Source organism: Platalea leucorodia, assembly GCF_965183815.1.
Source record: "Platalea leucorodia genome assembly, chromosome: 5".
NCBI lineage: Eukaryota > Metazoa > Chordata > Aves > Pelecaniformes > Threskiornithidae > Platalea > Platalea leucorodia.
This window is the reverse complement of record NC_138827.1, coordinates 2,852,428-2,864,562: the sequence shown is the minus strand read 5'-3', so window position 1 is coordinate 2,864,562 and position 12,135 is coordinate 2,852,428. Positions and strand designations below refer to the sequence as shown.

Genomic DNA, 12,135 nt, shown 5'->3' with positions numbered 1-12,135 from the left:
CAGTTAAGGACACCCTCTGCTTTGGCCCAAATTATGATTTGTCATTTCTGGAACTAGCATAGCACAGCAGAAGGCTGCAGGGTACGTACCAAATGCAGAGAGAGGCCTTACTTGCAACGCAACGCAGGCCACCACCCAGCTACCTGCAAACCACAGGGAAGGGGCACCTGAAGAACGCCAGCTTTGCTGCTGCTCCATTCAAGCACCGTGTTCACAATCTGTGTGCAGAGTTCAGACCAAGACCAACTCAGGAACGCTGCCAGGTCGCTGTATATTCTGCCGAAGGACCGATGCCAGCAACGTACAAAGTAATCACGACGCTCAACCTTAAAATAATACGCTGCCGTGACCAAAGTTACTGTAATTCTACTTTTTGTACGAGTGCCTTGTTTATTCTGTGGCAGGCTAGATGAGAATGCCTCGTAACAGTTGTAGAAGAAACAAATGCTTAGGTATGAAAAATACCATGTACCTAATAAAGTGGTAATTAGACAAAAGCACTACTCCTACCTGGCTAGACAAGGAAAAATCTTTCCCATGGATATTTTACCATCGGAGTCAGCTTGTTCAATACTGCGCAGCATTGGCAAGCAAAGTTAACAGCCACAAGTCTTAACCTTCGTTATTAATACGAAGAGCAATGGGCGACTGTGAAACGGGACTATCGTGAAACTTAACGATGGTGACAGTACACATTTCTGTTATTTCTTCACCTCTACTCCCTTCTCTGGGACCGCACATTTGATTTAGCTGCCTAAGTTTAACAGCAAAGGTCATATTTTTCAGAACGTAAGTAGACCAATTTCAATTGCACAAACTTCGCGCTGGTAAGCTGAGGCGCTATTTTTATCAGAAAGATTAAAGGCAGCTAAAATTTACCCTGACAAAAGGAGTTGCTTAACATCACCGCATCAAAGCGTAAAGTGAAATATAAACAAGAACGAGCAGTTGCTTTCTGCCGAACGTTCAGGCCTGCCATCAGGCCCTTCGCCATCGCACCGCGACGCTCGGTTACAAGCATTTGCAGGCTCGGAGCCTGACCGTTCAGCAACAGAACTGCACAACCGGGCCTAACGCAACGTCTTTTAAAGCACGTCCCACTCAGGCAAGCTGCAGCATCAAACAGCGCGGGTTTAAGACTGCAATTACAATTCAGTTATCCAATACACAACTTACTGCCCATTCAGGGCGCAAGCCTCAAACCCATCTACCCAAGCACCTCTGGTCACAAAGGCAACTTTCCAGGTTGCAACATAACTTTTTCATTTCAGCCTCAGTGCAAGACAGCAGCCTGGTTTAGGTTCAGAGACAGGTATTTGACAGCAATTGCTACTCAAACTATTTGTATCGCCTGCTACAATGCATAGAAACGTTCAGCAATCTTTCAACAAGCAGCATTAGCTGCTGGCAACAAAGCTACAGAGTTGGGTTTTTTAAAAAAGCACTTCTAAGCGCACAAACATCACCTGCACTCTCAAGCAGAGAGGTTATTTTTGCCTGAAGAACACCGGGATGACGACAAAACGCTACGGACACAGTCCTACTTGTTCAAAATACAACCTGGGTTTTGCCGTCCCTGGTGACCAAAGGCCCCCTCAGCCGTGCAAAACTTTATGCAGATGCTAGAGTTTACATATCTAGCCCTGCACAGAGCTCACCGAGACACATTAGAACTTGCTGAACAGGACGTAATTATGGCTGAAGCATTCCAGAACAGACCAAGTGAACTTCAAAAAAGAAAGAAAGAAAAAAAAAACACCGCTTCAAACATCTTTCACTGGCTACTAGTAGAGTCTAAAACGTCTAGCTGAAGAATTAAAGAAAAACCGTGCTTTCTCTGAGTTACTGTGGCGCATTTCGTAGCAACTTGCCTATCAGCCTTCCGTATGATATTCCGTCGCTTTCACGGAAGGGATTAAAGTAGTTCAATCACAAGACCTCACCTAGATACTCTCTGCCAATTCTTAGTCTCAATACGGTTTCTTTTTGGCATGTTTCATTTATTTGTAGGCTGAGAAGAAAAAGATTCCATAAAAAAAAAAACCAACAACAAAAGGACTGAAGCATCTATAAGCTACTGCCAAATGCAGATTAAGCAAACCAAAAAACCCCAAAGAATTTATCAGCTCAATTATAGTAATCATTTTTTCAGCCTATAAAAACACAGCAGGCATAGCATGATTAACTTATCACCGTCCCTTCAACAAGATTCATTAATCTCTGAAAACAGAAATGCAAGTCCAACACACTTCTTGTCCCTATAAAACCACTGTTTCAGTGATTAAAACAGTTGGAACACTGAAAGATGTCAGTACACTCACACATGCTCTTGTGCACACACGTGCATATTTACAACGGGCACGGGCTTGCTGGAAATGAAAAATTTCGATGCGTTTTATTACCTACAAGCCCACTGCAACTGAAAAAAAAGCACGCCAAAGACACCAGGCGACACACAGGCAAGTGGCAGCGACTGCCAGCCTGGTGGGCATTTCATCACACGAGCAAGCCTGCAACTTCAATTATTATCTGGAAATTATTCGGTTTTTAAGGAAAAAAATGCTCGGAACAGGTCGAGCCGAGCGCCTTAAAGCAGGGTGACAGGTGGGAGGATAAAAAAAGCAAGATATTAATACGCTCTTAGGGAGTTTTTATTCCGTAGTGTGTCGCACACAGGGGCACAGAGGAAGAGGCTGCCTGCATGGGGCTTTTAGTTGTGGGGGAGAGATGGGTTTTAAGGAGTAGATACAGAAACCCTGACCACCCGTTGGAGAAGCAGGGCGGTCGGTGTTTCTGCTGGCTGGGTTCTCCTCCTTCCCTGAAGCCCGCTCACCTGGACACCCCCAGCATCCAAGCCGAGGCGGATCCCTCCATCCCTTCACCGTTAAAACGAAGCGGTGGTCGATGATAAAAAGAAAGGGAATGGGAAATTCAACTCAGACGGCCTTTACCCGTCTTTTCTAACCGCTATTTATAGCCGGGACGGTACTTGGTGTATGGGTTCCGCCCGGTAACTTCGACTGGAGGAGGCCCAACCGCTCCGGGAGGGATCCTTCCCCCCCCCCCCCCCCGCCCCGTTTTTCCCGGCACCTCGCCAGGCCGGTTCCCACCCCCGCCGGGAACCGAGGCAAGGCGGGCGGTTCCCCCCCCCCTTCCCTTCCCCTTCCCTCCGGCGGGCGGTCGGGCCCGACCGCCCGCCGGAGGGAAGGGGAAGGGAAGGGGGGGGGGGGGGGGAACCGCCGGTGAGGCCCGCCCGCCCCCGCAGGCCTTACCTGTGCTATCGCTGGCGGAGAAGCCCGGCGAGTTGAGCTTGGCTCGCTTAGGGTTGGGCGGCCCGTCGAGTAAGTTCTCCGCCATGGTCCGAGGAGAGGCCGCCGAGCCGGTAATCGTTGAAGAGTCTTGAGGCGAAGGGGTGAAGCTCTCTCTCTCTTCTCTCCGTTCCTCCAAAGGGGGGAACCCACCGTCGAACAACAGCGCCGCTCAGTGCCCGACCGGCGGCGGCCCCCGTTCCCCCATACCCGGGCCGGGCCGCCGCCGCAGCAGGCCGCAGGGGAGGAGGGTTCGGGGCGGGGTGGGGAAGAGCCCAGCGCCCCCTCCCTGCCGGCCTCGCTCCTCCCGGCCCCTCTTTCCCCCCCGCCCGGCCGCCGCCGCCGCCGCCGCCGCCGAGGAGGTGCCCGGATGGCGGCTCAGTCAGTCACTGGGGGAGCATAGCGCCCCCCCCCCGCGCTCCCCTCCACCTCGCCCCGTCCCCTCCCCTCCGCGCCCGGGCTGCTTCGCCCCGGCCCCGCGGCGGCCCCCGCCCGCCGCCCCCGGCCGAGGTGGGGGGGGGGGGGGGGGGGAGGGGGGGGCGGGGGGCAAAAAAAAAAAAAAAAAAAAAAGAGGTGGGAAGGGGGTAAAAAGAAAAAAAAATTCGAAAAACCACAAAAACCCGGCAAAAACCCGAAAACACCCAAAAAACGCCCCAAAACAATGAGCGCGGCGCGGCGGCGGCGGCGGTTCCCGGTCCCGGCGGCGGCGCTGGGTTGGTTCCGGCCGGTTCTGCCCCGCTGCCCCGAGCCCCTCTGGCCGTCGGCGGCGCTCCCCGCGGTTGCCCGTGTCCCCGGCGGGCGGCCCCGCTGCCCCGGCCCGGCCCGGCCCGGCCCCGCTCCGATCGCGCCGCGCTCCGGCTCCGCAACAAGATGGCGGCTGTTGATTCCTCAATTAAAAAAAAAAGTTTTTTTTTCTCTTCTCTTTTCCAGAGACCATGGGGGCGGGGACGGGGCGGGGCCTGCGCCTTGCGTCACCGCGCACGGGCCACGCCCCCCTTCCCCTCCCGCCTCCGCCGACGCCGGAAAGGCGCGAGCGGCGCCGGAAAAAGACGAGATCGTCCTCAGTTGATCCGCCGAGGGGACGGGGGGGGGGGCGGTCCCCGCCCCGCTGTCGCCCTGCGCTCGTTCCCCCCTCAGGGACCCCCCTCGGTTGCCCTCAGTCGCTCACCTCAGTCTCGCCCCTGTCAGGGTTTCCCCCCGCAGCCGCCCCTTCGCGGTGTCCTCCCTCGGTCCCCTCGCAGTCGCCTCCCGCAGTGCCTCCCGCAATCTCTCAGTCCCGCCGTGGATGTCCTCTCTCCACGTCCCCCTCACAGCGTCCCCTCGCTCCCCCCTCAGTCATCCTCCCCTCAGCCCCCCGTAGTCTCTCAGTCCCACCGCAAATCTCCCTTCTCAGCGTCCCCTCTCAGTCGCCCCCGCACTGTCCTCCCCTCATTCCCCCGCAGTCTCCCCTCTCATTCCCGCCATGAATCTCCCCTCTCAATATCCCCTCACAGCGTCCCCTCTCAGTCCCCTCACAGTCGCCCCCCACGTTATCCTCCCCACAGTCTCCCCCCTCAGTCCCGCTGCAAATGTCCCCTCTCCACGTCCCCTCACAGTGTCCCCTCAGCCCCCCATAGTCTCTCAGTCCCACCGCAAATGTCCCCTCTCCACGTCCCCTCACAGCGTCCCCTCTCAGTCTCCCCTCAGCCCCTCACAGTCTCCCCTCTCATTCCCGCCACAAATCTCCCTTCTTGACATCCCCTCACAGCGTCCCCTCTCAGTGTCACCCCCCACACTACCCTCCCCTCAGTCCCCCAGTCCCCCCTCTCAGTCCCGCCGCAAATGTCCCCTCTCCACGTCCCCTCACAGCGTCCCCTCTCAGTCTCCCCTCAGCCCCTCACAGTCTCCCCTCTCATTCCCGCCACAAATCTCCCCTCTCAACGTCCCCCTCATGGCATCCCCACCCAAGGTCCCCCCTCAGACCCCCCAGTTCCCCCAGGGCCGAGGCGCAGCAAGACCCTGACACAGTCCGGAGCGGCCATACCAGCCCCCTGTGAGCGCTGAGCTCAGCGGGTGACACCCAGCCAGGGCCTGGGGGCGACGCTCGGCCATGGGGTGCTTGTGTCCTCCTCTCTGCCTCCTCCTGCCTTCCTACCGAAACCTATGCAGCAGCCTCCTCACGCCCGCCTGTGCCTGCACCCACATTCACCCTGCGAGGGGTTGCTGTGGCCTGGCTGATGGGCTTCTCCCCCTGCTTTCTGCACACCCATGGGCTCAGCTTTCCCCTGCTCCTTCACCCTTCACGTGCGGCTGCGCCGGCCGACGCGGTGGGGCTTTGCCCCACCGCGTCGGCCGGCGCAGCCGCATGTGAGGGAGACATCCAACCTGAGCTGATCGGAGCCAGCCTTGCTTTACAAATGCCTTGTTCTCTGTCTAGACAGACTTCCCCAGCCCGAAACAGGTTTATAGGACTGGAGCTCATATACTTCCATGGATTTCCATACTGGTTCCCAACCTGAGAAGCAGGTCGTATAAGCCCCGGTGACATGCCAATGTGGCAGCAGAGCTCCTCGTACCCAAACTGGTTGCTCGGGGCTGTTTTCATCGCCTACGTGTCACTACGTCCCCGAGGACCAGCCAAGGACAGGCTGGAGAAGGGCACTGAGACAACCCTGAGGATGTGTTGATGAAGTCCATAAGCCAGGATGGATTAATATCGGCAATGTTTTATTGGTTTAATAGTCACACCTTCTTTTGCAAAGAGCGAGTCTGGCTTTTGTTTACTGCAAAACTCGAATTCATTACATTTACTTCTACATTTACATGCATTTCATTACATTTACTTGCAAATTCTGTATTTATTTACATGGTGCCTGTCCTTGCTGAGGTCTGGCTGTAATCACGCTGGAGGTCTCTTACAGGCCTCTGCTCCTATCACTATATTACTCATTAGCTACACAAGTAAGCGTACGCTCGTTATGGCTGCCTTAATTTCCTTCCAAAGCAGCGAGTTCCCGTCTGTTTTAGGATGGCTCAGTGTGGGACAGGGTTCGGTGTCTCACAGCAGCTCCAGACATGAGAGCAACAGCTTTTGTCCAGCAACGTTTTACTGTGATAGAAGGCATTTGCCCCAGTTTAGGTTGAGGGAAACAAAAATGGTTGAGGGCCACCGAAATGCTCCGAGGGTGGCCCAGCTCTGCTGTGAGGGCAGGCTGAGAGCTGGGGGGGTTCAGCCTGGGGAGGAGGGGGCTGCGGGGAGACCTCACTGCGGCCTTGCCGTGCTTAAAGGGGGCCGACAAGAAAGGGGGGGACAGGCTTTTTAGCAGGGCCTGCAGCGACAGGACACGGGGGGAGGGTTTGAAAGTGAAGGAGGGGAGATGCAGACTGGATAGAAGGAAGAAATTGTTTACGCTGAGGGTGGTGAGGCACTGGCAGGGGTTGCCCAGAGCGGTGGGAGATGCCCCATCCCTGGCAACCTTCAAGGCCAGGCTGGCCGGGGCTCTGAGCACCCTGATCTGGGTGAAGCTGTCCCTGCCCCTGGCAGGGGGATGGACGGGATGGCCTGGGAAGGGCCCTGCCAGCCCAAAGCGCTCTGTGGTTCCATGATTCTATGAAAATGTTTTGCTGTTGGAGGTGGGGGGGTGGAAATCTGGTCAGATTGTCAGGCACAACCGAGGACAGCAGTGCCCTTTGATATCCGCTGCTTCAACTTTTTAATAAGTTTGCTCAGTGCATTTTGAACTGCAGCTTGGACAACTTTTTGCGCTTGCCTTGCCCATTACATCACTTGCGCTCTTGGAAACGAAGGATTTGCTGGAGCAGCTGATGCCAGGAGACCCCCATAGCATTTTCCTTCCCTTTATGAGCCTCTTCCCTGCTGCTGTAATGACTCTGCAGCCCTGACATGAAGTCAGGATGGAGGTCAACCACCGGGGACGGAACCTGAGCGGTCCCACAGCTTTATACCTCGGGCAGCAGGGGAGGAGGAGAATCCTATTGCTGCTGTGTCCTGCAGCTTCTCCGTGGCACGATGTGCCCTTAGGATGGCCACAGTTGCCCCCTGCCATGGGATCAGAACAGCACTGGGTTAATGGCAGGAGGGAGAGGAAGACCTTGACTGTTACCCACCGCCCCTGCAAACAGGGCTATGATTAAATACCCAAAAGGCTTAGTAGTACTGCAGTGCTCGGGGTGCCGTGGCCCTTTGGTACTGGTATTGCAAGAGTCGGATGGCCTCACCCACTGGTAATGCCAAACACAGAACGAGCTCAAACGGAGTAGGAGGATTTTGTGAGAAGAAAGGAGACTGAAAGACACTGTATAGCGAGCGAACGAGCCTTACTGCTGCAAACTGGCACCCAGGATTCCCAGTCTGGACCCCAGTGCACGGCTCCCCGCTCCCCCAGCTGATGGTTCAGCCCTTCCACGGATTCCTGAGGACTTCATCTGCGGTGCTCGGGAGGCACGGGGAAGCAGGTGCTTAATGGATAACTCCTTTATTCAGGGACTAGTTCCAAGAGAAATTGCATAATAAAATCTGCACTGCTGCAGCCCATTTCCAGACTTCCTGTCTCCAAAACTAAGCTGCTTAAAGATACAGTTCCCGAGATCCTACCTTCCTTCCCTGGCCAAAACATGGAAGTATCATTTCTATAGCTTGTGACCTCAAAACCTTACAGCCAAACAATTAACAATGTTTGAATAACTCCTGAGGAGCTCTGCCCTGTAACTTGCAGTCACCGTGGCATCATCAGAGCAGTTCTCATTGGGAATAAGAGAGTCTGTTTTTCCTGGTAACGTTACGTCCCAGCATCTGGTTGCCTTCCCATCCCTGGGTGCTGCCAAATGAAGCTGCCCCAGGCAAAAAGACAAGCCCAGCGCCCCTCACCTCCGCTCCTCCCGGCTGCTGCAGAAGGTGCTGCCTCCTCTCCCTCCAAGCGCGTCTCTCTGGTGACACACACCCGGCACTCGTGAGATTGTGAAGCAACTTTATGCAAAATAACTGTTGTTTCTGGCTTCTGATTCTCATTGTATGTGTGAATTCTTGTTGTGTTCAGGAAGTGGTGGTAACCCCTGGGACCGCAATCACAGTGCTGTTTTTTGTGTTTAGCTGTATGTCTGTGCACTTCTGCAAACCCTTAGCTCCTTGGGCTACGGAGCCTAACGAACATCCCAAGTGGTCTCCTTCCTTCATTTTATGCAAAACAAAGGATCTGCAGGTGGCTAGCCATGTTTTGTAGGTGCCATCCTGTCATTTCATGCTGTTAAACACTGGTCAGACCTCATTCTCCTTTCCTTTTCAGTACGTATTCATTATTTTTAGACCATTTCCTACCTACTTGTTGAACAGAATCTAGAGGGGACTGGATGCAAACATGGAGATTACTGTGAACTGCTCAAAATCCTGCCCGTCGTCTGTCGAGACCATCCTTTCTACTAGCGTAACTCTGATGCAGGGGAATCATCCGTTTAACAAGTCAGGCTATCTCACAGAAGTGAGAATAACAGTTCAGGAAAAACACGTAGTCTTCTGTCATCGACATAATCCAATCTGTCACTCCGAGTCGTCCTTTTTTCTTACGTCCCAAATGTGAAGCCCTTTTGCTGGAGTTGGCCTGTAGTTTTGCCATGCCTGACAAACTATTATGAAAAATCTGTATAAATCTGTCTTTACTCTCTCATCCTGGCTTGTTGCTCTAGAAATCATAGTTTGCACTTTGCCTGAGAGACAACAGTCCATTTGCTTTACTTTTGAAGAGTCAAACTGCTATGAAAAATGCCTGTCTTTGGGCTCTGCTACGCTACAGTTTTGTCCATCTGACACCCGCTCTCACCCAGCCTCACAGTCAGTTTGAAAATCGTATTTCTATCCATAAAAGAGTAATCTGGGTAATCTGGGCGAGTTTCATGTCTGCCAGCTCCCTTTTAGCAGTTGCAGTTAGTGGTTTATGGGTGGTTTCAGCCAACGCGGACCAAAATGAAGACACGAAACTTTTTTTTCCCCTGCAGATTATGGTGAAAGATCCCTTCCCTCAGCACATGGAAATGCAGGGTGCCCATAGGGACGCTCTGGCCATTCGAGATAGGAAGATTGCAGCATTTTCCACCTCCCTGCCTTGTCCCCCCATCAAAGGCTTGGCCTCCCCCTTTACACAGTCAGCAGGAGGGAGCATTTGCAAGCTCTCCAGGTGCTGCAGGTCACAGCTCGGCATTAGCTTAATCCCAAATGAGTGGCAGTCCAAGTTAACGTGCTGAGCTGTGAGCTCTGGCGGTGAGCACCGCTTCTGCTCCCGTCTCCATTCACCGCAGAATCCACCTCTTGCCTGAACTTGTATCTCAGAGAAAGACCTCGTCCTTCCCACCAGAGCTGGTGCCTCTACCTCTTCTTAACCTTCTCTTCGCTCCATGCATCTCAGAGCAGTGACATTAGCATCTTTGAACCTCTGCCCCAAGGTGGGGGACTGGGCGATTCCCTGTCCCTCGAAAGATGTCTTCAGATCCCTCCTCATCCACCTCTGTCCTCTGCTCTTGCCACGAGGGCGTCGCAGAGAGGAGACCAAGGGCTCAGCACATTTTACCACACCAAGCATTGCTCCTTTCGATCAAATGCGATCCAAGCATTTATTAACCTCCTTGGCTAGACCACATACTTCTTTTAAGGAAGTAAATTCATTACCATAAATCTCATAGTTCAGCTGTTTTTCTCTCTCTGCATATAGCTTTCTTGTTTTTATTGGTAGCAGTGCTCACAGCCACGCAGTGACTTCCACATAAGCACCTAAGATGACATTTGGAAATGCCCTCCTTGCGTTCCGGCTGACAGTCCTTATTTTTTGCTGCAGCAAAATCTGATGTTCCCATGAAAACTCTGCCTGAGCTCGTAGTCTCACCATCATCCTGTTCATCACCCGTCTGCAAAATTCTGCTCAGCCTTTGCAAAGCCATGGGGACACTGGTTGCATTTTTCCCCTGCTCTGCCGTTGTCCTGGCTGGTGGAGGTAGCCACAACAGTACGGCTCTGCTGTTGGTCCTGCTCCGTTGGGCCTTGCCTGTCCCTCTGCCTCAGTCCTCTTCTTTAAAGGAACTCTTGGGGTCATTATGGCTTTAGCGCAAGGCCTTTGGTTATCTCTAGGAGCTTCATTCCTGGAAAATTCTCCCTACCTTGTCAAGGGTTAATCCTGGCTTGTCCACCACCCCATAACCCTTTTGCTTTGGCCTCAACTCCTCACAGCTGTTAAAAAACTGCATTTCTTATCAGAACTCTGTTGAACTCCCAGAGTCACCCAGAGAGCAACCCCAAGCTCCTCCGTAGTGTCAGCCTCTTGCTGTTGCCTGGGTTAAAAGCCATCTCTGTGAAATGTTTTGGCTTTAGGTGGCAGACAGGTCCATCATCTTCTGCATTAGGCTCCAAGAGTTCACTCTGCCCAAGTTCTCAGAGCACGGTAAAGCCTCAGAGGCGGCTGCACCATCACGTGCCATCACGCATCCGACAGGCCCGCTCGGGGCAGAGACCAGCCCCAAAGGCAAACGCACCACAGCACTGTGCCTCTGCAGACCCCGACCGCCATCCCAGAGCTGAGCTCTTTGGAGGGAAATGGTCGGCTCCTCCACGGGACTTCCCTGCCCTACTGCTGTCCTGAGCACCTCGTCACCAGCCCATCTGCAGACTCTGCTCAGCCCTCTCCTTTCTCCTGGGGCACCTAAATTTTGCATTTGCTGGTGCTTCCAGTGATGGAAATGCCTGGTGGCTACCGTTCTGTGGCTGGACACGTGCAAACCCCTCTAGCTTAGGGCACATGAGACCTCTGCAGCACTCAAGGCCCAGCAGCTTTGCAGGTGGCCATCACTCTGTCCCACCGGCCTGGGTTTCCCCCCACAATCACTCTTCTTGGGGAGCCCCCCAGCCTGCCTCTCCCACAGCTCACCCCGAAGAGGAACAGGGGTGCTCATCCCCCTCAAGCCTTCGAGCAAGGCTGCGGACCACGCTCTCCTCCCGTGGAGGGAAGGGCCTCCAGCGGCGACCAGGAAGCCCTTCTGGGCTGGGTCTCTGGAAAACTGTCCTGCTGAACCAGTTCCAATTTGTATAAAATTCTTCAATATTCATCAACCATTGAGCTGGGCTGACAAGGTGAATACATTAACCGCCTGTTTGTGTCTCCAGCCTCGTTCTTCCTCCTCCACAAGGGTTCTTTCCTTGTTTTGGACAAAAAAAGAGCAACTTCCACAGGAGCTCGGAGCTCAGTGCTGTCTGGTTCAAAGTGAGACCTGTTGTGGCCCAGCCCCACATCACTGGAAGAGCACCCCACCAAGCCATGCCGTGGGTGTCTGGTTCCCATCACCGCGTTGGTCAAGCAGCTATCAGGAAAGATCTAGCTCCAGGCCCAGCCTTGGGGTGGGTGGGTGGACACGGTGGTCTCTTGAGGGTCCTCCTGCTCAGGAGCTGAGGTTCAGGAGACCTGGGGCCAAACCAGGCAGGCCGTGGCGTAGGGCTGGACACCAGGAGAGCGTTACAGTGGCAGATGTTGAGCAGAGGAGACACCTCCCTCCGGTCCGGAGTTAGGAACTGCATTTTCCAGGAGAAAGAAGACTGAATGCTGGTCATCTTCTCAGCATTTCTAGGCGACTGGTAGAGTTGGATGATGATGGCTTTTTTTCCTCTCTTTCTAGCAAATAACACGTTTGTGGAAAACTGCCCTTTTCTGCAGGTGGAGAACTCTCGCATGTACAGGTATTCAGTGAGTATTCGGAAAACCCCTGAGGTTTCAGCTTTTGGAATTTGGAAAGCACTGATCAATTAATTGATAAACAACACACGTAATTTCCGTGCTGCATGAGCAAAGCTTTCAAA

The 12,135-nt window shown here is 53.8% G+C and overlaps 1 protein-coding gene across 6 annotated transcripts in view; it reads right to left on the bottom strand.

Moving 5' to 3' along the window:
• Nucleotides 1-3,776, bottom strand: part of CREBBP (CREB binding lysine acetyltransferase) — a 99,794-nt gene extending 96,018 nt beyond the window's left edge. For 2 of the 6 annotated variants that reach the window (XM_082312995.1, XM_082312997.1), the window contains exon 1: nucleotides 3,273-3,776. In XM_082312995.1, coding sequence (XP_082169121.1) covers nucleotides 3,273-3,357 — 85 coding nt within the window. In that variant the 5' untranslated portion in view covers nucleotides 3,358-3,776. The remainder of the gene's footprint in view (nucleotides 1-3,272) is intronic. The other 4 variants (XM_082312994.1, XM_082312999.1, XM_082312996.1 and 1 more) reach the window with 3 other exon arrangements.
• Nucleotides 3,777-12,135: the final 8,359 nt, after the last annotated feature.